Here is a 22126-nt window from a genome sequence, read left to right as displayed (position 1 = left end):
AGAAAGCTGAACTGTTACTGTGATAATTATTCACCTCTGCATACTTGCCAGTTTGGTTTCTACTTTCCCCAGATTTCCCTTACCTAGGGTTCTAAAGCTACTTGTTTCAAAAAACAATCTGAGGGGTGCCTGGGTGGCTCAGTTGGTTGAGCGACTGCCTTCGGCTCGGGTCATGATCCCGGAGTCCCGGGATCGAGTCCCGCGTCGGGCTCCCTGCTCGGCGGGGAGTCTGCTTCTCCCTCTGACCCTCCTCCCTCTCATGCTCTCTGTCTCTCGTTCTCTCTCTCGCAAATAAATAAAATCTTAAAAAAAAAAACAAAAAACAATCTGAAAACAGTCTTTGGAAACCCCGTCTCCACTTGTTATTCCAAATATCTGTAGGTAACTGAAGTTAACTCCCCCTCAACAATAAATACTGGACCTAACATGGATTCTTCTGTAATTTCATTATTCTTGGCAAGAATTCATTTACAGTCTGTACTTCTGAAAACATTCAAGACCCTTTCAAAACTATGTCTGAGGTAATAATATTGAGGAGGAGGAGGGGGAGAAGAGGAGGAGGAGGAGGAGGTGGTAGTGATGGTGGTAATAGTAGTACTAGTAGTACTAGTAGTACTAGTTGTACCAGTCTGGGTTTGGGGTATTTTTCAGTAGTGGCTGTTAATGGCCCTTTTCACTAGGTTGACGTTTGCACTAATGGTGCAAAAGCAATGCTAGGTGAAACTGCTGCAGCCTATGTAAGACTCAAGGCAGGGATATTAAAATAAAACCAGTTCTGACTTCACAGACCTCTGAAAGGGTCTCACCGATGCCCTCCTCCCCAGAAGTCCAGGAATCACACTTTGAGATCCACTGTCTTAGGGGGTTTATAACAGGACAAGTAAAAACAGCTCCTCAAGAGAACTGAAAACACAGGAATAGTGTGGCCTGTTCCTTTGATCTATTTAGATCCGGTTCAAAGAGAACAATAAATTATAATTATGGACTGAACTCTCCTCTGGATAGGAGTACCACATATGGTCTGGGGCAGCCAGCCTCCAAGATGGCCTCTGATGGTCCTCACTTCCTGGTATTTACACTGCTGGTCAATCTCTGTGTGACCAATAGAACCAAGCAGAAAAGTCGGTATTCACTTGAGAGAGAGGCTGGAAAAGACACCATGGCTTCTGTCTTGGTGTCTGTCTCTCTCTCTCTCTCAGTTCATTCATTCTGTGGAAGCCAGCTACCAAGTAATTAGCAGCTCTATGCAGAGGTCCAAGTCCTAAAGAACGGAAGCCTCCTGCCAACAGTTACTGAGTGGGGTTGGCAGCAGATTCCCTGGGCCCCAGTCAAGCCTTCAGGTGACTACAGCCCTGGCTGACAGACTGATTGATTGCAACCTCATCAGAGACCCTGAGCCAGAACCTCCCAGCTAAAGCACTCCGAATTCCTGACCCTCAGGAACTCTGTAAGATAAGAAATGTTGTTTTAAGCTGCTAAGTTTTGGGGTTAATTTTTATGCAACAAGAATAACCAATACACTCTCCTTCCCCTCAAGAGTTCAAAATATATACACTTATCATGATAAGCACTGGGTGATTTACAGAATCGTGGAATAACTACACTGGACACCTGAAACTAACTACTGGAATTAAAATTAGAGTTCAAAATTAGTATTAGTATCAAAGAGTATCAAAATTAGTATTCCAGACAAAAACATAGACTTAAGGGCGCCTGGGTGGCTCCGTCGTTAAGCGTCTGCCTTCGGCTCAGGTCATGGTCCCAGGGTCCTGGGATCGAGCCCCACATCAGGCTCACTGCTCAGCGGGAAGCCTGCTTCTCCCTCTCCCACTCCCCCTGCTTGTGTTCCCTCTCTTGCTGTGTCTCTCTCTCTCTCTGTAAAAATAAATAAATAAAATCTTTAAAACAAACAAACATAGGCTTAGAACAGGAAAAACTTTTCTATGAGCTAAAGAGCTGAGAGGTTTCATGAAGGAACTAGAACTTCAGCTGAGTCTTCAAGGAAAGGCAGGCTTCAGCTAAGTGGATGGGAATACTGAAGCAAGGAAGAAACCAGTATGGCAAAGTGACAGCCTGAAAGAGGAGAGCTCCTGGGAAAAGCTGGGAGATGAAGTAGTAAATCTGGACACAGATCAAATTAAAGAAGGCTCTGAATGTAACACTAAGTTTAGCTTTTATCTTGTAAGCAAAGGACAGGCACTGAAGGTTTCTGAACAGGGAAGTAATATAATTAAAGCTGTAATTATGAGAAACTTTCTAAGAGCCCCCCTCCAATGACCTTTCTTTATGCAGAACTATTAATAATATACCTTTACTGACCTAAGATATACCACATCTCATTCTGATGAAGGTATGAATCACTAATAGAATAAAATGGTGTCTACAAAAATCAATTAAAATGGAGAGTTAATTCTAGAATAATTTTTAAAACTCTAAATTACATCTAAATTGCCAGAGCATTTATAATTTTACTATTTAAATTTGTATTTTATAGTTAATACCCTTCATGTTCAAAATTTTTGTGTGACCCCAGTCAAAATCAGTATTTTCTAAACATACACTATGTTAAAATAAAGAATTATCCTAAGACTTACTGCTAAACTCTGACTACTCCAGAAGTAGGATCTCAGAAATACCCTCGTGCACTCCTTTCCTTTGTCTTCCTCTGACATGATGTCAGATGTTCAAGTCTAAGATAATACCTTGACCTCTTTGGAGCAGATACTAGAAAAATCCAAATATAAAATTATACCAAGGTGCCTACACTGCACCTAGGCTCACACTCTTCCGATTCCAATTATAAAATTAATGTAAATCCTCATTTTGCATTCTCGTCATTAAAAAGTCAAACAAAATACATGCTTCCAAAGTAATTTTTAGAAATACGACCACAGGCAGGGTGGCCTCTGCTCTCACGGTGAATACTTACTGTGTGAGAACCGCTGAGTGATCGGGGTTCCAGGGTAAGGGTACGTCCGACTCTCCCACTGAATGTGTCCTTCCTGGACAGCCTTTATGAAACCATGGTAACACTGGTGGGCTACACCTAAAGACAAAAATAACAAAGGCCTCAGCCTGGATACTTCACTTTTCAATCAAATTATTAAAACTGCATCTACTGGGGCGCCTGGGTGGCTCAGTCGTTAAGCGTCTGCCTTCGACTCAGGTCATGATCCCAGGGTCCTGGGATCGAGCCCCGCATTGGGCTCCCTGCTCTGTGGGAGGCCTGCTTCTCCCTCTCCCACTCCCCCTGCTTCTGTTCCCTCTCTTGCTGTGTCTCTCTCTGTCAAATAAATAAAATCTTAAAAAGAAAAACAAAACTGCATCTATTAACTGTCTTATCACTTTCATAAGACCTAAGTTTCTTAGTGGAACTCCAAATTTCTCTGATTTTTCATTCAAAGAAAGAGAACAGAATTTCAAAACTAGAAGATCCAATCCTTCTACATTACCAGGGTTTAGGGAGGTTAAATGTTACAAAGCTCAAGGTTACAAAATTAGCTCGCACTGTAACTGTGCTCCCCTTTACATCGTATGATGAGGCAACACATTAAAATAATTGGTAGGGGCACCTGGCTCAGGCAGTAGGGCATGCGACTCCTGATCTTGGGGTCGTGCGTTTGAGTCCTATAATGGGCGTAGAGTTTACTTAAAAAAATAACTAAATAAATAAAAATAGTATAAAATAAAACAACTGGTATTATTTACTCCAAAGCAAAGGGGCTGGGGAATAATTTAGCTTTGTGAGAAAGAGCATGGTAAAACTGTCTGGAATATAAATTACAGGCATTCATAAATATCTATGTTTAGTTAAACCATGGCAACCAAGCATACTCTATCTTAAACAAAGAGATGATAATTAGCTTACAGTGAATTATGAAATGATGAATTTACAACTAAGGAAAGCTGTTTTTAAAGGTGAGAGCTTTTACTATAATGGTGGATGCGTGTCATTATACATTTGTTCAAACCCACAGAATGTGCACCCTAATGCAAACTATGGACTTTGGGTGATGTTATGTCCATGAGGTTCATCAACTATAACAAACGGACCACTCTGGTGGGGAATGTTGATAGTAGGAGAGGCTGTGGATTTGGGGAGGACAGGGGGTATATGGGAAATCACTGAACTTTCTTCTCAATTTTGCTGTGAACCTAAAACCACTCCAAAAAATACAGTCTATTTTTTTTTTAAGTGAGAGCTTCATGTTTCTGGAACAATCTATCTTTTTAACTCAAGAAATGATTATCTTATTTCAAAGAGCAACATTTTGAATGAAGAGAATAACAAATTATGTTACACTCTGAAAGAACATATCATTTAAAAAAAATTTTTTTTGAACGTATCATTTTTTAATTCATATCACATTAGTGGATCCTTAAATGGGATCAGAGTACTTATACATGTTTTCCAAAGACAATCACTATCTCTTGGCTGAACTCACAATTAAGGATTAAATATTAAGGGGTGCCTGGGTGGCTCAGCCATTAAGCGTCTGCCTTCAGCTCAGGTCATGATCCCGGGGTCCTGGGATCGAGCCCTGCGTCGGGCTCCCTGCTCGGCGGGAAGCCTGCTTCTCCCTCTCCCCTCCCCCTGCTTGTGTTCCCTCTCTCGCTGTGTCTCTCTCTGTCAAATAAATAAATAAAATCTTAAAAAAAAAAAGAATTAAATAAAAAAGACACAGCCACTCAGTGTGACAGCACTGCCAACTACACGTTGATGAAGAAAGTAACACAGATTTAAAAACACTGAAATGAGGTAAGGCAGCAAGGAATAAAAGACAGATACTTAATGACAGAAAAGGACGGGGGGGAAATGTCTTGGCAGTGACTTCCTTGCCCCAGAAGATTTAAGACTGTGAGTACTAGGTTAGGGCTCTTCTCCCTTAAAAAATACATATATATCAAAATAGTAAGAATGCCAAATAAAACTAAGAATAAATTCATATAGGGGCGCCTGGGTGGCTCAGTCGTTAAGCGTCTGCCTTCGGCTCAGGTCATGATCCCAGGGTCCCGGGATCGAGTCCCACATCAGGCTCCCTGCTCGGCGGGGAGCCTGCTTCTCCCTCTCCCACTCCCCCTGCTTGTGCTCTCTCTCTGTCAAAATAAATAAATAAAATCTTAAAAAAAAAAAAGTCTGCAATAGAAGCAGGCTGTTGGCACACCAGTATTACCAGTTGTAAGCAAATGACCTCACAGTAACAGGGCCCAGCAAGCAGTTTCAACACAGCTGGTCCTCAGTCTTCAGGCTGGAGTCTGAGCAATTGACAATGACCCCATGCCTCACGAGAACCACCTTGATGAAAAGATTTTAAGGCTCAGTCTGATCTAAAGGTTTTTCTGTCCTAACTCTGTTCCCACCAGGAAAGAACAAATTGATACAACCCTTGCTTTGATCGAAGATTATTCAACTGGCCTGATCATCTTCATTTAAAAAATGGGCCCTTTCCACTTAAAATGTAATGAAGCCAAGGGGCACCTTGGTGGCACAGCCGGCTGAGTGTCCGACTCTTGGTTTCGGCTCAGGTCATGATCTTGGCGTCGTGGGATCAAGCCTTGCATCAGGGTGGAGTCTGCTTAGGACTCTCTCTGCCCCTCCCCTCCCCTCCACTCTCTCTCTCTCTAATAAATAAATAAATCTTGAAAAAAAAAGTAATGAAGCCAATTAACTATCTATTAATTAAAAATACAGCACACTTAGTAACTACAACAGTTAGCCAAAGTTGAAATCTTGATTAGAAATGATGGAAAAACAGGAGAAACTCATTTTTAAATGTAGAAGATATGCACACGGCCTGTACTCCTTGAGAGAAAATTAAGCAGTAAATGCTTGCACAATCCCACATTTGCCACAATTAGCTACTTTAAGAAACAAAATGATATCCTCATAAAGAACATGGACTCTAAAGCCAGACTGCCTGAATGTGAACCTTTGATCCCCCATTGACTATCTGTGTGACCTTGGGTAAATTACTTAACTATGCCTCACACTCTGTTTCTTCACCTAATCCAGAGTCTGCTGTGAGGACAGGAAAGCAGTCACTACACTGCCCGACAACAGTAAGAGGTATATTAACGTTCATTATACCGTTACTCCATATCCATTCCTACTTCTCCAGTTCAAGAATACAGTTTACCAGATCAACTCTAAGAATATGCAGAAAAAGAATCTTCATTTTAAAACTGCAAGTTGGATTAAATATCACAAAATTCAAGCTGTTCATAAAACTAACCAGGATTAAGACAAAAGGAAAACGTACAGAGTTAATTGTCTCACACTAAATTTTAGAACCATAATACATTTAAGGGAGAAAGGGGAAAATGAAACTGGGAGTTCAAAAATAAATCATTAAAACAGATTTTAAATAAGCCTTTCCACTGTCCACAGTACCTTTGATAAGTCGATACCACTGTTTGCAGACAAGGGCTGCAGTTTTATGCTCCTGGTATGGTGAAAGAAAGGAGAGGATATACTCCAAAACCTCTTCTGGCAGTTCAGACATGGACCTGTTATGTCTCGTCTCCTCAGCCTCCAGCGCTGGGTGGGGCTCCTCATCCTGCTCCATTGTCCCTTCCAGCATAGCTTCTTCTTGGTCCACAGCCATGAAACTGTCATCTTCACTGTCCGAGGAGCTGGCCATGACATTCCACTCAAACAGCTACAGTGGGAAATGAACAAACATTAGTATATACTGTCAGAAGCTCTGAAACAACTCAGGTACACACATCTAAGCAGCACATGATTTCTTTTAGACCCTCAATGAAATCTGTTCCTCAGTACTTGCCCACACTAACTATGAGCCACCCCCATTTGAGAGGTAGAGTTCAAATACCAAGCCCATCCCAAATATCTAACAAATCCCTAAAGGCTTCTCATTGTATTTTTTCTCTCCACTGTAAACCAGAATGACAGCTGAGTTCTGGGATAACCATAAAACTGGAAGATTGTTCTGTAACAGCTACTCTAAGGCAAGTTTCTGACTGACAGACAGCAAAGGGGATAGCAACTAGATTCCCTTGGCATGATTCAAGACCTCAAACTTCAAAGGAAAAACAAACTGTGGGTCCTATAAAGAGTAATAAGAACACTCTGAGAATGTGGATTAAGAAAAGTTTTTCTAGCTTTTATACAAGACAATTCACTTAAGAGGAAAACAAATGTTCCAAGAATAGGCTTAACTAGCTAAAATACCATATTTATATTAGAAAGCATCAAAACAGATCCAGGGAGTAAAAAAACAATATTTATGCCCATCAATAACATAACAGATATACTGTGGTACATTCACACAATGAAATTAACACAATGGAATATAGCAAGGAACTACAGACACCCACACAGATAAATCTCTCAAACATAATACTGAGCAAAAGAATACAGAAGAGTACATACTACATGACCATGCTTATATGAGATTCACAACCAGGCAAAATTAATTCATGCTATTGCAAGTGAGTGCTGCAGGGGTGCTGGTAAAGTTGTTTCCTGACTGGGTAATGGTTACACGATGTGTTCAGTCTGTGAAAAATCCACCAAGATGAGTACTTAATGTTTAATGCACTTCTTTCTCTAAAGCTTACCAAAATAAGCCATTATCAAGTTACCTCTCGTGAAGGTAATTAATTTTAAAAAACCATTATGGATGATTTTTTTTTTTAAGATTTTATTTATTTATTTGACAGAGAGAGACACAGCGAGAGAGGGGACACAAGCAGGGGAGTGGGAGAGGGAGAAGCAGGCTTCCTGCGGAGCAGGGAGCCCGATGCGGGGCTGGATCTCAGGACCCTGGGATCATGATCTGAGCCGAAGGCAGACGCTTAACGACTGAGCCACCCAGGTGCCCCATTATGGATGATTTTTAACTTCTTTTTCTATATTCCCTAAATTTTCTAGAAAGAGCACAAAATATGTTAAAATACAAACACAGAAGCAGGCAACTCATTTATATCATTCTTCTGATGTTTCATGCAAAGCCTGCGATAAAGACAGTAAAATGAAGGGAATAGGGTGATTTATGTAAGAAGTGTATCACAGGTTCGATTCTCCAGGAAGCAAATGCTAAAAAAACAAAATTAGGAATGGAAAAAGATTTAAGGTGGGGAACTCTTGTGAGAAGAAAAAAAAAGGAAGCAGGACTGAGCAGGAGGAACAGAGCTCAACGTACCCCTGACAAAGCCTGTCCAACAGAGCTCAGGAACAAGGACAGCCAGCTCCGCTACTGGGCTCATCTATAACTGCTCTGCTCAGCCACTGGCCGGGGGCTGCTCCAAAGCTGAGGCCCCCCCTGAAGGGACTAAGGGATTTCTTCAGTTACACTCCTTACAGACGGGCGGGAAGTCCTTTCTTGAAGGGACATCTGAGTTCACGTTCTTATTTTCTAATACATCTATTCCCCTTGACCATACACACCTACCCAGATCACTCACAGGCCATTCATCTTAAAATTTCAAGCATTCCCTCTAACACTGATGAGAAGAATAAAAAATAATGGGAAGAGAAAAGTAATCTTGAAATATACTTGGGGCTTTGAGAAAGATCTGAAATGTTCCAGGGATGCCTGGCTGGCTCTCAGTAGGGCATGCAACTTTTGATCCTGGGGTTGTAAGTTCGAGCCCCACATTGGGCATAGAGATTACTTAAAATACATACATAGAGAGAGAGAGAGAGAGAGATCTGAAATGTTCCAAAAGATGAGGGGGGTGGGGAGAGCAAAGAACAGAATCTTTCCCCCCTCATTTCTACCATTCCTGTAATTTATATACAAACTATGTACGACATCTTAAAAACTGGAAGAATGATCACATAAAGGAAAATGAAAAAATGCATTAGCTCATAAAGTCGCTTCCAAGAAACTCATCTACCAAATTAGCTCATGATATTGCAATGTGTCCTAGTGAAGTGGCTGCTAGAATCTTGATGATGGTGAACAATAGGTGGCTAACTGCAAGTAGTGGAGTAGCCTAAGTCCTCCTAGCTGGGGGAGGAGGGACAGCAGAGGGAAGGAGGCAGCAATCCCCTCCATTCCCCAAAAGTAGGTTTACCGTAATTGTATTAACTTATCCTAGATAGTTACCCCCCACCTTGGGTGAGCTGTTTTTCCACATGCTTAACTCACTAAAGGAAGGCCTTTCCATTTCCAGCCCTAACTCCTACCCTGAAGAGTATTCATATAAAATATAAAACAAAAATAAAATTTTGGGGGGGCACCTGGGTGGCTCGGTCGTTAAGCGTCTGCGTTCAGCTCAGGTCATGATCCCAGGGTCCTGGGATCGAGCCCCGCATCGGGCTCCCTGCTCCGCGGGAAGCCCGCTTCTCCCTCCACTCCCCCTGCTTGTGTTCCCTCTCGTGCTCTCTCTCTCTCTCTCTGTCAAATAAATAAATAAAATCTTTTAAAAAATAAAAATAAATAAAAAATAAATAAAATTTTTTTTCTGGCAAAAAAAAAAAGGTACTTTTTACTACTGGGAAGAAATTACTTCCCATATTCCCTCTTATTCTTTCCCCTATAAGTTATCATTTCTCACTTCCCAATGGCTATCTTCCCTAATTTATTGACTTTCTCATATTTTTAACCCCCACTCAGCGCTGAAATTCACTAGGGAAAAGAATCCAAAGAAACAGATTCCTTGGGGCGCCTGGGTGGCTCAGATGGTTAAGCGTCTGCCTTCAGCTCAGGTCATGATCCCAGGGTCCTGAGATCGAGCCCCACATCAGGCTCCTGGCTCAGTGGAGAGCCTGCTTCTCCCTCTCTCCCTCTGCCTCTCTCCCTGCTCATGCTCTCTCTCTCCCTCTCTGTATCTCCGTGTCTCAAGTGAATAAATAAAATCTTAAAAAAAAAAAAAAAGAAAAGAAACAGACTCCTTGAGTTTGGCTGCATCTTCCACATTTGAATTACACATAACATCTCAAGTACAATTGTTCCTTTACTCAAAAGCTTGACAGATTGTGAGGCTAGGGTCCTCTTCAGAACAAACTAAATCGGTAAAGGCTACAAGAGCTTATTTATAGAATACTATTTTTTCCCCAAGCAAAATAAATGTTTGGCCCAATAAAACAACTTCTTAATCCGTTCCCAAATCTTCTCAAAGTACTATTAGCAAGCAAACATAAAGGGACTCACACTTTTGTAATACCCAGTTTTAAGCAATTCTCCCATTCAACCATTTCTCTGTCCACAAAAGCATCAAACCCGACGCTCCTGAGGGCATGTTTGCGAACTTGGCCCTGAGCAAAGATGCCAAGGGATGGGATCAGATGCGATTCCTCTGTAATTACACGCCCAGGAACAACTTGCACAGTCCTTCATTTTCACTTCCATGATTAGGTAATGAAATCATCACTCATATTCCCACAGGATATGGAGGCATTCTGAAACAGTTTTTGTTTTCTTCATGCCAAAAGAAGCCCTACAAAACAATTCGCATGTAATTGTTGTTAACTCACTGAATGTGGTTTTCATGAAGTCTTTTTTTTTCCCAAGATCTTTTTTTTTTTTTTTTAATTTTATTTATTTAACAGAGAGAGAGACAGTGAGAGAAGGAACACAAGCAGGGGGAGTGGGCGAAGGAGAAGCAGGCTTCCCCAGGAGCAGGGAGCCCAATGCGGGGCTCGATCCCAGTACCCTGGGATCATGACCTGAGCTGAAGGCAGCCGCTTAATGACTGAGCCACCCAGGCGCCCCTCAAGATCTTATTTCTTAAGTAATTTCTACACCCAATGTGGGGCTCAAACTTATAACCACGGGATCAAGAGTCACAGCCTCTACAGACTGAGCCAGCCAGGCGCCTCAGTTTTCCTGAAGTCTTTTTTATTTTTTTTATTTTTTAAAGTAATCTCTACACCCAATGTGGGGCTCGAACCCACAACCCTGAGATCAAGAATCACATGCTCCACTGACTGAGCCACCCAGGCACCCCATCATGAAGTCTTTAAGAGAAATCTTCCTCACCTTTCACATTTGTGTTAGACCTTCTTAGTTTCCCCAAGTTTTTGGTAGAAACCACAAACTGGTCATTTACTGGACTCTGAGCTCCCTGAGGGCAGAGACCATGTCTAGCCATCTTGTCTTGCTAGAACTAGACATACAAATGAGCACAAGGTTTATTGAAATTTCTACTCACACCACCCTTGTGCTGACTTCGCATTATTTTATACTAGAAATTACATCACCAGTACGTCCGAGAATAGCAGACCCTACCCTTATATGTCACTGGATGCTGCCAAGATATTTTATTGGTCAGAATGAACATATCTCTCTGGTTCCTTGAATTTTGACCTTTTAAGGTGTACACTGGCCTGAGAGTCTGCACCAGACTCCAGAGCCATACCCAATGAACTTTTGCTGGGTCAAGATGGGTGGTACTAAAGAAACCATTTATCTGGACCAGTAGTATCACTACTATACTACACGATACTATATATACTATACTATGAGACTACATCCAACTAAATACAAATTACTTTTAAAAATCCAAATACCTTGGGGCACCTGGCTGGGTCAGTTGGTAGAGCATGTGACTCTTGATCTCAGAGAGCTCAAGAGCCACCCACACTGGGCATAGAGCTTATTTAAAAAACAAAAATCCATATACCTTGCCCATCTGAAGTATAAATTAAGTTTAAGATTTTGAGACAAGGAGATTTGGCTACTGTTTCTACCTGTAACACTGTGTGACCCAGGATAGGTCACGCAGAACAACATGGGAAAACCTCTTTACTCTAAGTAATGAAAACTCCCTATCTACTTTATAAAGATTCTGTAAAGGTAGCAGATATCAGCAAACTACTCTGAACTCCTTGGAGGAAACTGATTAACTTGTGAAGAGTTAAAATCAATTCAAAGAAATTCAGGATGGGAATGAAACTACTTTGTTATCCATGTACAAGTTTTTACCAGATCCTAGTACAATATTTGATTAACTGTGCCTTTGATTTCTGTACAACTAGACATCTGACAATCCTCTTGGAGTAAACATGTCTTTATGAAAATCAAAATACACTTCACTAAAAGGAAGTTGAAGATTTAAAATGCAATCAAGATTCTTCTTCACAAATTCAAAAAGCTAAAAAAAAAAATGCAATAAGGGAACCTCTCAGTGACAGTAAGATAAAGCATTGAGACTTCACTGAAGAACATGTGGCTGGACTGAATGGAAAAGCACCCACAGTTATTCCTCAACATGAGGGCTTCTAAGGCTTCAGGAGCAAAGCAGCAACCTTGCACAGATGTCAACATGAACTCATGAAGTTACCCACCTCAGCAGCACTCATGTTAGCTAAAAGGTATTGAATATACTTTTGAAAATATAAAATACTGTTAAATGAAGACCACAATATGATTCAATCTAAGATGGTAACAAGCCTTATTAATATACCACATTATTATCATTGTACTAAGTCAAATGAAAAAGTTACAGAAAATGGTAAAATATAAATTTCTACCTTACCTCATGCATTCAACAAATATCATGGGACATTTACTATACGTGAAAATACTGTGCTTACATCCCATGGGAGTGAAAAAGAAAGAGGACATGCCGGGGCTCCTGGGTGGCTCAGTCGGTTAAGCGTCCGACTTTTGGTTTTGGCTCAGGTCATGATCTCATGGGTTGAGGATTGGGCCCTGTGTGGGCCTCCGTGCTCAGCGGGGAGTCTGCTTGAAGATTCTCTCCCTCTGCCCCTGTCCCCACTCGCACACATGTTCTCTCTTAAATAAATACATAAATCTTAAAAAAAAAAGAAAAAAGAGGATATGCCAGTATTTCCTCTCAAGGACATTAACCTGGTAAGAGCCAAAGACAAATAATGAATACTAACACAGGACAGACCTGTGGTACAAACAAGAAGCTTTAGCAATTCAGGGAAGAAGGAGATGGCTTCCAACTAGTCTGATCAGGAAATCACACAAAGGCAAGCATTTCCATGTTGAAGAATAGGTAGGATTTCAGAGAATGAAATGGGAGAAGGTGGAGGGATAAAGATCTTCAAATTACTATCTCTTGAAATGATATTCTTTGCTACTTATGGAATTACCTTTAGGACAAAGGGAAAAACTATTTTTTATTCGATGGGTGTTTTACCATTTGCACACACTACTTAATATTTTATCTACATTAACAGAAGCTCATAATCTGGAGATTCCTTAGTTCCTCACAGTCAATGTTTTGACAAAGTCTAGAAATAGAATCATTTGGCATAACTACTGTTGCTATTAGCAAACTGTGAGCTACTTTGACAAGCAAATTCAGAGAACTGTTTCTGTAAAGCATTCCAAACCTAGTAAGAGATATCAGCTGCGGTAAGTTTTTTTTTTAAGTGGTTAACTCATCAATGTGTTATTAAGACTCGCTTTAATGAAATTGAAAAATATTTTGCCAAACTACCCACTTAGTATACTTTTATCTTTACAATGACTGATACTAAATGAAAGCACTTTATGACTTTTCTAGAGCCATCCATATTCATACGTAGAAGCCAAAGGATTTGTTATTACTAAGTATTTGGTCAAGAAAAATGTGCTGGTTTCATATCATGAACGGAAATACTCTAGGTTCTGAAAATTCCATATGGAGGAACTACACATTCTAGGTTCAACAAAATGTTTCATTTCGTATAAAGAATACAACAGAACTTTAATACCCAAATTTATATTTTGGTGAGAGCTTGAATTTTTAGATTTTAAGAAAAGACAGTGATAATGTACAAAGTACAGAATAATTAGGATTGCAATAATTTAACATATAACAGTAATTGTATTTTATTTATTTATTTATTTATTTTAAAGATTTTATTTATTTATTCATGAGAGACAGAGAGAGAGAGGCAGAGGGAGAAGCAGGCTCCCAAGGAGCAGGGAACCCGATGTGGGACTCGATCCCAGGACCCTGGGATCATGACCTGAGCCGAAGGCAGACGCTTAACCATCTGAGCCACTCAGGCGCCCTATAACAGTAATTTTAAACAAAAGGCTTTCATTTGAAGTACAGTATGAATCAGAGGAGTTAGAGGAGAAAAAAGGTGCATTAAAGGGTACATTATTCTGGGTTTGGAAATTTTTTCCCCTCTCAAAAATAATTATTTAAGGGCGCCTGGGTGGCTCAGTTGGTTAAGCATCTGCCTTCAGCTCAGGTCATGATTCTGGGGCCCTGGGATTGAGTCCCACATTGGACTCCCTGCTCCACAGGGAGCCTGCCTCTCCCTCTCCCTCTCTCTCTGTCTCTCATGAATAAATAAAATCTTCAAAAAATAATTATTTAAGAAAGAAAAATGCAAAAGGAGCAAATACTCATACCGTAACGGTAGTAAACTATATTAACTCAAAACTGGCTGCATCAGACTACATAAATGCTCAGAACATACCTACCTCTCCCTCTGCGCTCCCACAATACTAAGTACTGCCTGCAGTGCTGGGAATTACTACACTGCAATTGTCTGTCTGCCTCCTCCTCTCCCCTTAGAGCACAAAAGAAAATTGTTTTCTGTATCCATATAAGAGCTCAGCAAAAGGCTATTGAATGAATAAACAAATACAACTTTATGAATTAATTTTAGAGTCAACGACAAAATCTAAATGTTAATTCCTACATATTCTAATGAAAAAAACTTCATATCAAAAAGTAAAATAAAAAAAACAATAAGAAGAAAGTTCAGGGGGCGCCTGGGTGGCTCAGTCGTTGAGCGTCTGCCTTCAGCTCAGGTCATGATCACAGGGTCCTGGGATCAAGCCCCGCATCGGGCTCCCTGCTCCGCAGGAAGCCTGCTTCTCCCTCTCCCACTCCCCCTGCTTGTGTTCCCTCTCTCGCTGTGTCTCTCTGTCAAATAAATAAATAAAATCTTTAAAAAAAAAAAAAAAGAAGAAAGTTCAGATGGCTAAAGACTAATAAAACTAGAGGGTGGAGGGTAAAAACAGGCACGAAGAAGTGGGAATTTTTATTCTTTTTTTTTTTTTTTTAAGATTTTATTTATTTATTTGTCAGAGAGAGAGAGCACAAGCAGGGGGAGCAGCATGCAGAGAAGGCAGAGGGAAAAGGAGACTCCCCACTGAGCAAGGAGCCTGATGTGGGACTCGATTCCAGGACGCTGGGATCATGACCCAAGCTGAAGGCAGACGCTTAAACAACTGAGCCACCCAGGCATCCTGGGAATTTTTATTCTTAAATTAAAAATGTACAGTATCTAAACAAATCATTACTATTTTTATTTTTTTTAAGATTTTATTTATTTGAGAGAGACAGAGAGAGAGAGATCACAAGCAGGGAGGAAGGGTAGAGGGAGAAGCAGACTCCTGCTGAGCAATGAGCCCGATGTGGGACTTGATCCCAGAACCCTGGGATCATGACCTGAGCCGAAGGCAGACACTTAACCGACTGAGCCACCCAGGCACCCAAATCATTACTACTTTTTAAGATGTTCAGATTTTTCTGCCATTATGCACCTTTCTTCTGACAACAAGAGAGGAGTATGCAAAAACCACTGCAGGCCAGGATTCTCTTAGCCTTTTGTGGAGAGATTCTATCACAATGGTTCCCAGACTTATGAATTTCACAGATCAGCAATTTTTTTTAGACTGACATAGGGTCAACAAATTTTTATTTTCCCAAGTAAGGACAAGGAAAAAAAAGACACCACAGACACAAATCCTACCATCTAAATACCATAGCTTCATAAAGGAGATTTAAAAATCTGAACAAGGTAGAAGATCATAATCTTTCAATAAAAGCTTTCCCCTCCAAGAAAGAAAATCTTACACACACACACATGCACACACCATCAAGACAATGAGGGTGAACAAGTATTTTTGGGAACCACTACTGTGTCATGGTATTTCATTTTAACACTTTGCTTTATGGAAAAAAAAAATCCCATAATTAAAATAAGTCTAATCTGAATTTTATTTTTTTATTAAGTTTTAGTTTTAATTCCAGTATAGTTAACATACAATGTCATCTTAGTTTCAGGTATATAATACAGTGACTCAACAATTCTATACATTACTCGGTGCTCATCATGGTTAAGTGTACTCTTTAATCCTCATCACCTATTTCCCCCATCCCCCAACCCACCTCCCCTCTGGTAACCATCAGTTTGTTCTCTACAGTTAAGACTCTGTTTTTTGGGCACATGGGTGGCTCAGTTGGTTAAGCGACTGCCTTTGGCTGAGGTCATGATCCTGGAATCCCTGGATCAAGTCCCGCATCCGGCTGCCTGCTCAGCAGGGAGTCTGCTTCTCCCTCTGACCCTCCCCGCTCATGTGCTCTCTCTCAAATAAATAAAATCTTTAAAAAAAAAAAAAAAAAAGACTCTGGGGCGCCTGGGTGGCTCAGATAGTTGGGCGTCTGCCTTTGGCTCAGGTCATGATTCTGGGGTCCTGGGATCGAGCCCCGCCTCGGGCTCCTGGCTCGGCAGGGAGCCTGCTTCTCCCTCTCCCTCTGTCTACCCCCTGCTCATTCTCTCTCTCTCTCTCTGTATCTCTGTGTCTCAAATGAATAAATAAAATCTTTTAAAAAAAAAAATCTGTTTTTTGGTTTTAACCCACCTTCCCTCTGGTAACCATCAGTTTGTTCTCTACAGTTAAGACTCTGTTTTTTGGTTTGTCTCTTTTCCTTTGCTCATTTTTTAAATGCCACATGAGTGAAATCATATGGTATTTGTCCTTCTCTGATTTATTTCACTTATCATTATACTCTCTAGCTACATCCATGTTGTTGCAAATGGCAAGATTTCACTCTTTTTAATGGCTAATATTCCATTGTATGTGTGTGCATATATATATACATGCACACTTCTTTATCCATTCTATATATATATTTATTTATTTATTTATTTATTTATTTATTTATTTGAACACACCACATCTTCTTTATCCATTCATCTATAGATGGACACTTGGGCTGCTTCCATAATCTGGCTGTTGAAAATAATGCTGCAATAAACATAGGGGTGCATGTATCCCTTAGAATTAGTGTTCTTGTATTTTTTGGGTAAATACCCAGTAATGCGATTACTGAATAGGGCAGTTCTATTTTTAACTTTTTGAGGAACCTCCAAACTGTTCTCCAGAATGGCTGCACCAGTTTGCATTCCCATCAACAGTGTAAGAAGGTTCTTTTTTCCTTCACATCCTCACCAACACTTGTTGTTTCCTGTGTTTTTTATTTTAGCCATTCTGACAGGTATGACGTGATAGCTCACTGTGGTTTTGATTTGCATTTCCCTGATGATGAGTGATGTCGATCATCTTTTCATATGTCTCCTGGTCATTTGTATGCCTTCTTTGGAGAAATGTCTAGTCATGTCTTCTGCCCCCTTTTTTAATTGGGTTGTTTTCTGAGTGTTGAGTTGTATCAGTTCTTTATATATTTTGGATACTAACCCTTTACTGGATATGCCATTTGCAAATATCTTCTTCCATTTAGTAGGCTGCCTTTTAGTTTTGATGACTGTTTCCTTTGCTATACAGAACTTTTTATTTCGTTTTGTTTTTTAAAGATTCTCTTTATTTATTCATGAGAGACAGAAAGAGAGGCGGAGGCAAAGGCAGAAGCAGACTCCCCGCAGAGCAGGGAGCCCATGCGGGACTCGATCCCAGGGCCCTGTGTTCATGACCCATGCCAAAGGCAGACGCTTAACCGACTGAGCCACCCAGGCACCCAGAAGCTTTTTAATTTGAAGCAGTTCCTGTAGTTTATTTTTGCTTTTGTTCCCCTCACCTCAGAAGCCATATCTAGAAAGATGTTGCTTCTGTGGCTGATGTCAGAGAAATTGCTGCCTGTTCTTGGATTTTTATGATCTCAGGTCTTGCATTTAGATCCTTGATCCATTCTGAGTTCACTTGTGTGTAGTGTAAAAAAGTAGTCCAGTTTCATTCTTTTGCATGTAGATGTCCAGTTTTCCCAACATCAGTTTGTTGAAAAGATTCTTTTTCCCATTGCAATATTCTTTCCTCCTCTGTCAAAGGTTAATTTACCATATAATTGTGGGTTTATTTCTGAGTTTTTTATTCTGTTCCATTGATCTATGTGTCTATTTTTATACCAGTACCATACTGTTCTGATTGCTACAGCTTTGTAATCAAAGTATCATGTCATCTGTAAATAGGGAAAGTTTTACTTCTTCCTTACCAATTTGGGTGCCTTTTATTTATTTTTTTCTGATATCTGTGGCTAGGATTTCAGTACTATGTTGAATAAAAGTGGTGAGAGTGGACGTCTTTGTCTTGTTCCTGACCTTAGGGAAAAAGCTCTCAGTTTTCCCCATTGAGAATGATGTTAGCTGTGGGTTTTTCATATAAGGCCTTTATTATGTTGAGGTGTGTTCCCTCTGAACCTACTTCATCGAGAGTTTTTTTTATCAGGAGTGGATGTTATACTTTGTCAAATGCTTTCTCTGCATCTATTGAAATGATTATATGGGGGGTTTTGGGTTGTTTTTGTTTGTTTGTTTTTTAAAGATTTTATTTATTTGACACACAGAGAAAAAGCACAAGTAGGCAGAGAGGCAAGCAGAGAGAGAGGGAGAAGCAGGCTCTCCACTGAGCAGGGAGCGGGACGCGGGGCTCGATCCCAGGACCCAGGGATCATGACCTGAGCCGAAGGCAGCCGCTTAACCGACTGAACCACACAGGCACCCCTGTTTTGTTTTTTTTCCCCTAAAGAGTCATTTATTCTAGAGAGAGTGTGTGTGCACAGGAGCATGTGCAAGCTGGGGGAGGGAGAGGGACAAGCACACTCTGGGCTGAGCATGGAGCCCGTAGCAGGGCTCGATCCCATGACCCAAGCAGCAGCCGAGAGCCTGAAGCCCACCAAGGCACCTGTTTTTTGTTTTTAAGTAGGCTCCACTTAAAAATTCCCCAGTGCGGGGCTTGAACTCATGACACTGAGATCAAGACCTGAGCTGATATCGAGTTGGGTGCTTAACTGACTGAGCCACCCGGGTACCCCAGGATCATGTTTTTTTTCCTTTCTCGTACTGATGTGATGTATCATACAGATTGATTTATGAGTATCAAACCACTCTTGCATCCCAGGAATAAATCCCACTTGATCGTGGTGATTTTTTTTTAATACATTGTTGGATTCGGTTTGCTAGTATTTTGTTGAGGATTTTGGCATCTACGTTTATCAGAGATATTGGCCTGTAGTTCTCTTTTTTGTGGTGTATTTAACTAGTTTTGGAATCAGGGTAATGTTGGCCTCATAGAATGAATTTGGAAGTTCTCCTTCCTCTTCTATTTTTTGGAATAGTTTGAAAAGAATAGGTATGAACTCTTTTTGAAATGTGTGGTAGAATTCACCTGTGAAGCCGTCTCATCCTGGGCTTTTGATTACCGATTCAATTTCATTGCTGGTAATCGGTCTATTCAAATTTTCTTTTTCTTCCTGCTTCAGTTTTGGTAGGTTACATGTTTCTAGAAATTTATCCATTTCTTCTAGGTTGTCCAGTTTGTTGGTGAATTTTATTTATTTATTTATTTGGTGAATTTTATTTTTAACAAAACTAGCTGTTCCCAGTATGCTGGGAAACCATTTCCTAATGCTACAAAGACAGAGGGAATGATGGCTACTGGCAAGAGTACATGAAAGATGATTGCAACCTGATTTCTTTTAGAAATATCTTAGCTGCTCTTGGGGAACCTGGGTGACACAACTGATTGAGTGTCTGACTCTTGGTTTCAGCTCAGGTCCTGATCTCAGGGTTGTGAGATCAAGCTCCGTGTCCAGCTCTGCCCTCAGTACAGAGTCCACTTAAGATTCTCTCTCCCTCTCCCTCTGCCCCTCTCCACTCCCTTGTGCGTTCTCTCAAAAAAAAAAAAAAAAAAATCTTAAAAAGATATCTTAGCTGCTCTTTTCATAATGCTTTTTAATTTACAATGTTTTTTTTTTTTTTTTTTTTTTACTCATGTGCTTTCCCCACTAAATTCTTAAGGTCTTTATTTTTAATAAGATTTAACTATAGCACTTTTTTTCTTTTAAACTGCAATTGAATATATTAGTCAGATTTTATTACTGTTACTGGGAGTATTACAGGCATACCATAGTTTCAAAACTTTCCATAGAAGCTAAAGTTTTAAGCATCAGGTTCTCACACAAGATGCTATTCCGTGTTACTTTCAAACAAACAAAAAAAGAACAAGTCTAAACTTCATTCCAAAATTATGTAAGCTAGTAAACTCTTCAAGATCCAGTAGAAAGTATCAAATAATAAAGGAAATAAAGTCTCCCCTGCATTAAGGATTGACTAAAGCAATCACCACTTCATGGCTTCAGTTTTAAGAAAGGCTAACAGCTTTCTGGTTCACTTATCCATTGTCGATCTATTTCAATGGAAGGAGTAATTTTTTTTTTTAACAAATTCATTTTACTTTATACAAGTAAATACTTGTATTTATTCCTGGGATGCAAGAGTGGTTTGATACTCATAAATCAATCCGCATGATACATCACATCAGTACAAGAAAGGAAAAAAAAAATGATCCTGGGGTGTCCGGGTGGCTCATTCAGTTAAGTATTTCCTTCAGAAGGAGAAGTTCATACAAGAAGTTCAAGAATGTATTGGATTTAGCAATATTTATCAATTTAAAATGTTCAAACCCGGGGCACCTGTGTGGCTCAGTTGGTTAAGCATCCGACTCTTGGTTTCGGCTCAGGTCTTGATCTCGGGGTCATGGGATCAAGCCCCATGTCAGGCTCTGTGCTCAGCACAGAGTCTACTTGTCCCTCTCCTTCCCCCCCTGCATGTGCACGCACACTGTCTCTCTCTCTCAAATAAATAAATCAAATCTTTGGAAAAAAGTAAATAAATAAAATGTTCAAACTCTTTGACTCAGCAAATTTTAATTTTCAGGTATCTTTCCAACACAAACATCCATACACATGCACAAAGATGTATGCACAAGAGGAGGTCTGTAGTATCTTCTTTGTAATGACAATAACTTGCAACTACTTAAATGTCCATTAATAGGAAAATGGCTAGGTAAATAATGCTGAACCTAAATTACATAATTATAGCAGTTTTTAAAAATGTTGGTATTTCAATTGTGGGCGTATTTCATATACTGACATGAAGAAATCTCCAAGATAAACTACTATGCAAAAAATGCATAATACCATAAAGAATAAATCAGGGGCCCCTGGATGGCTCAGTAGGAAGAACGCGTGACTCTTGACCTTGGGGTTGTGAGTTCAAGCCTCGTGTTGGGTGTAGAGATTACTAAAAAAATAAAAAATAAAAACTTAAAAAAAATCAGTGGCTGCCAATCAGAAAATCTTGAAAGCTATTAAAATTCAGATTCCTAAGACCATTCACACCAACCAAATCAAAATCTCTGGGGCATGCACTGGAGGGGTGGGAGGGGTGGGTGGAGGCAGGGATTGGATCTCAGTCATTTTTATCTTTAACAAAGCACCCAAACAACTCTTTCACAGCCAGTCCAACAATGAACAAAAATTATACATCCACTTAGTCTCCATATATACAAATGCATAGAAAAATTACCTAGAAAGACACACATATCAAATTTGAGAGTATAATCTCTGAGGAGGGAAAGACGGAGTCTTTGCCTTTTTAAAATTAATTTTTAACAGCCAAAAATATCATATATACAAAACTGTATAGAGGTGGAACTGTAGAAAACGGTATGGTAATTCCTTAAAAAATTAATCAAAATTACCATATCTTACAATTCCATTTCTGAATATATACCCCAAAGAACTGGAAGGACAGACTGAAAGAGATTATTTGTACACCCATGTTCTCAACCGCATTGTTAACAATAGCAAAAAGGCAGAGATAATCCAAATGTCCATCAGCTGATAAATGGATAAACAAAAGGTAGTACATACGCACAATGGAATATTATTCAGCCTTAAACAGGAATGAAATTCTTACACCTGCTACAACATGGAAGAAGCCTAAAGACATTATCTTGTACATTACTGTACATTATCCTGTACTGCAGGATTCCACTTACATGAGGTACCTACAGTAGTAAATACATATAGACACAAAGCAGAATGGTGGCTGCCAGAGGCTGAGGGGAGAGGAGTACAGAGGGTTATTATTTAATGGGTATGGAATTTCAGTCAAGGAAGATGAAAACACTCTGGGATGGATAGTGGTGATAAGCAA

General features: G+C 40.0%; 1 protein-coding gene across 1 annotated transcript in view; it reads right to left on the bottom strand.

Moving 5' to 3' along the window:
* FBXO42 (F-box protein 42) overlaps positions 1-22126 on the bottom strand; it is a 100001-nt gene that overhangs the window by 38336 nt on the left and 39539 nt on the right. The window contains exons 2-3 of the mRNA XM_035019696.1: positions 6392-6659; positions 2930-3046 (exon numbers count right to left, since the gene is read on the bottom strand). Coding sequence (XP_034875587.1) covers positions 2930-3046; positions 6392-6641 — 367 coding nt within the window. The 5' untranslated portion in view covers positions 6642-6659. The remainder of the gene's footprint in view (positions 1-2929; positions 3047-6391; positions 6660-22126) is intronic.

The sequence above is a fragment of the Mirounga leonina genome, unplaced genomic scaffold (assembly GCF_011800145.1).
Source record: "Mirounga leonina isolate KUSES-001 unplaced genomic scaffold, KU_Mleo_1.0 Mir_173, whole genome shotgun sequence".
Classification (NCBI taxonomy): domain Eukaryota; kingdom Metazoa; phylum Chordata; class Mammalia; order Carnivora; family Phocidae; genus Mirounga; species Mirounga leonina.
The sequence above is the reverse complement of the archived record's forward strand: the minus strand, read 5'-3'. Positions and strand labels throughout refer to the sequence as shown.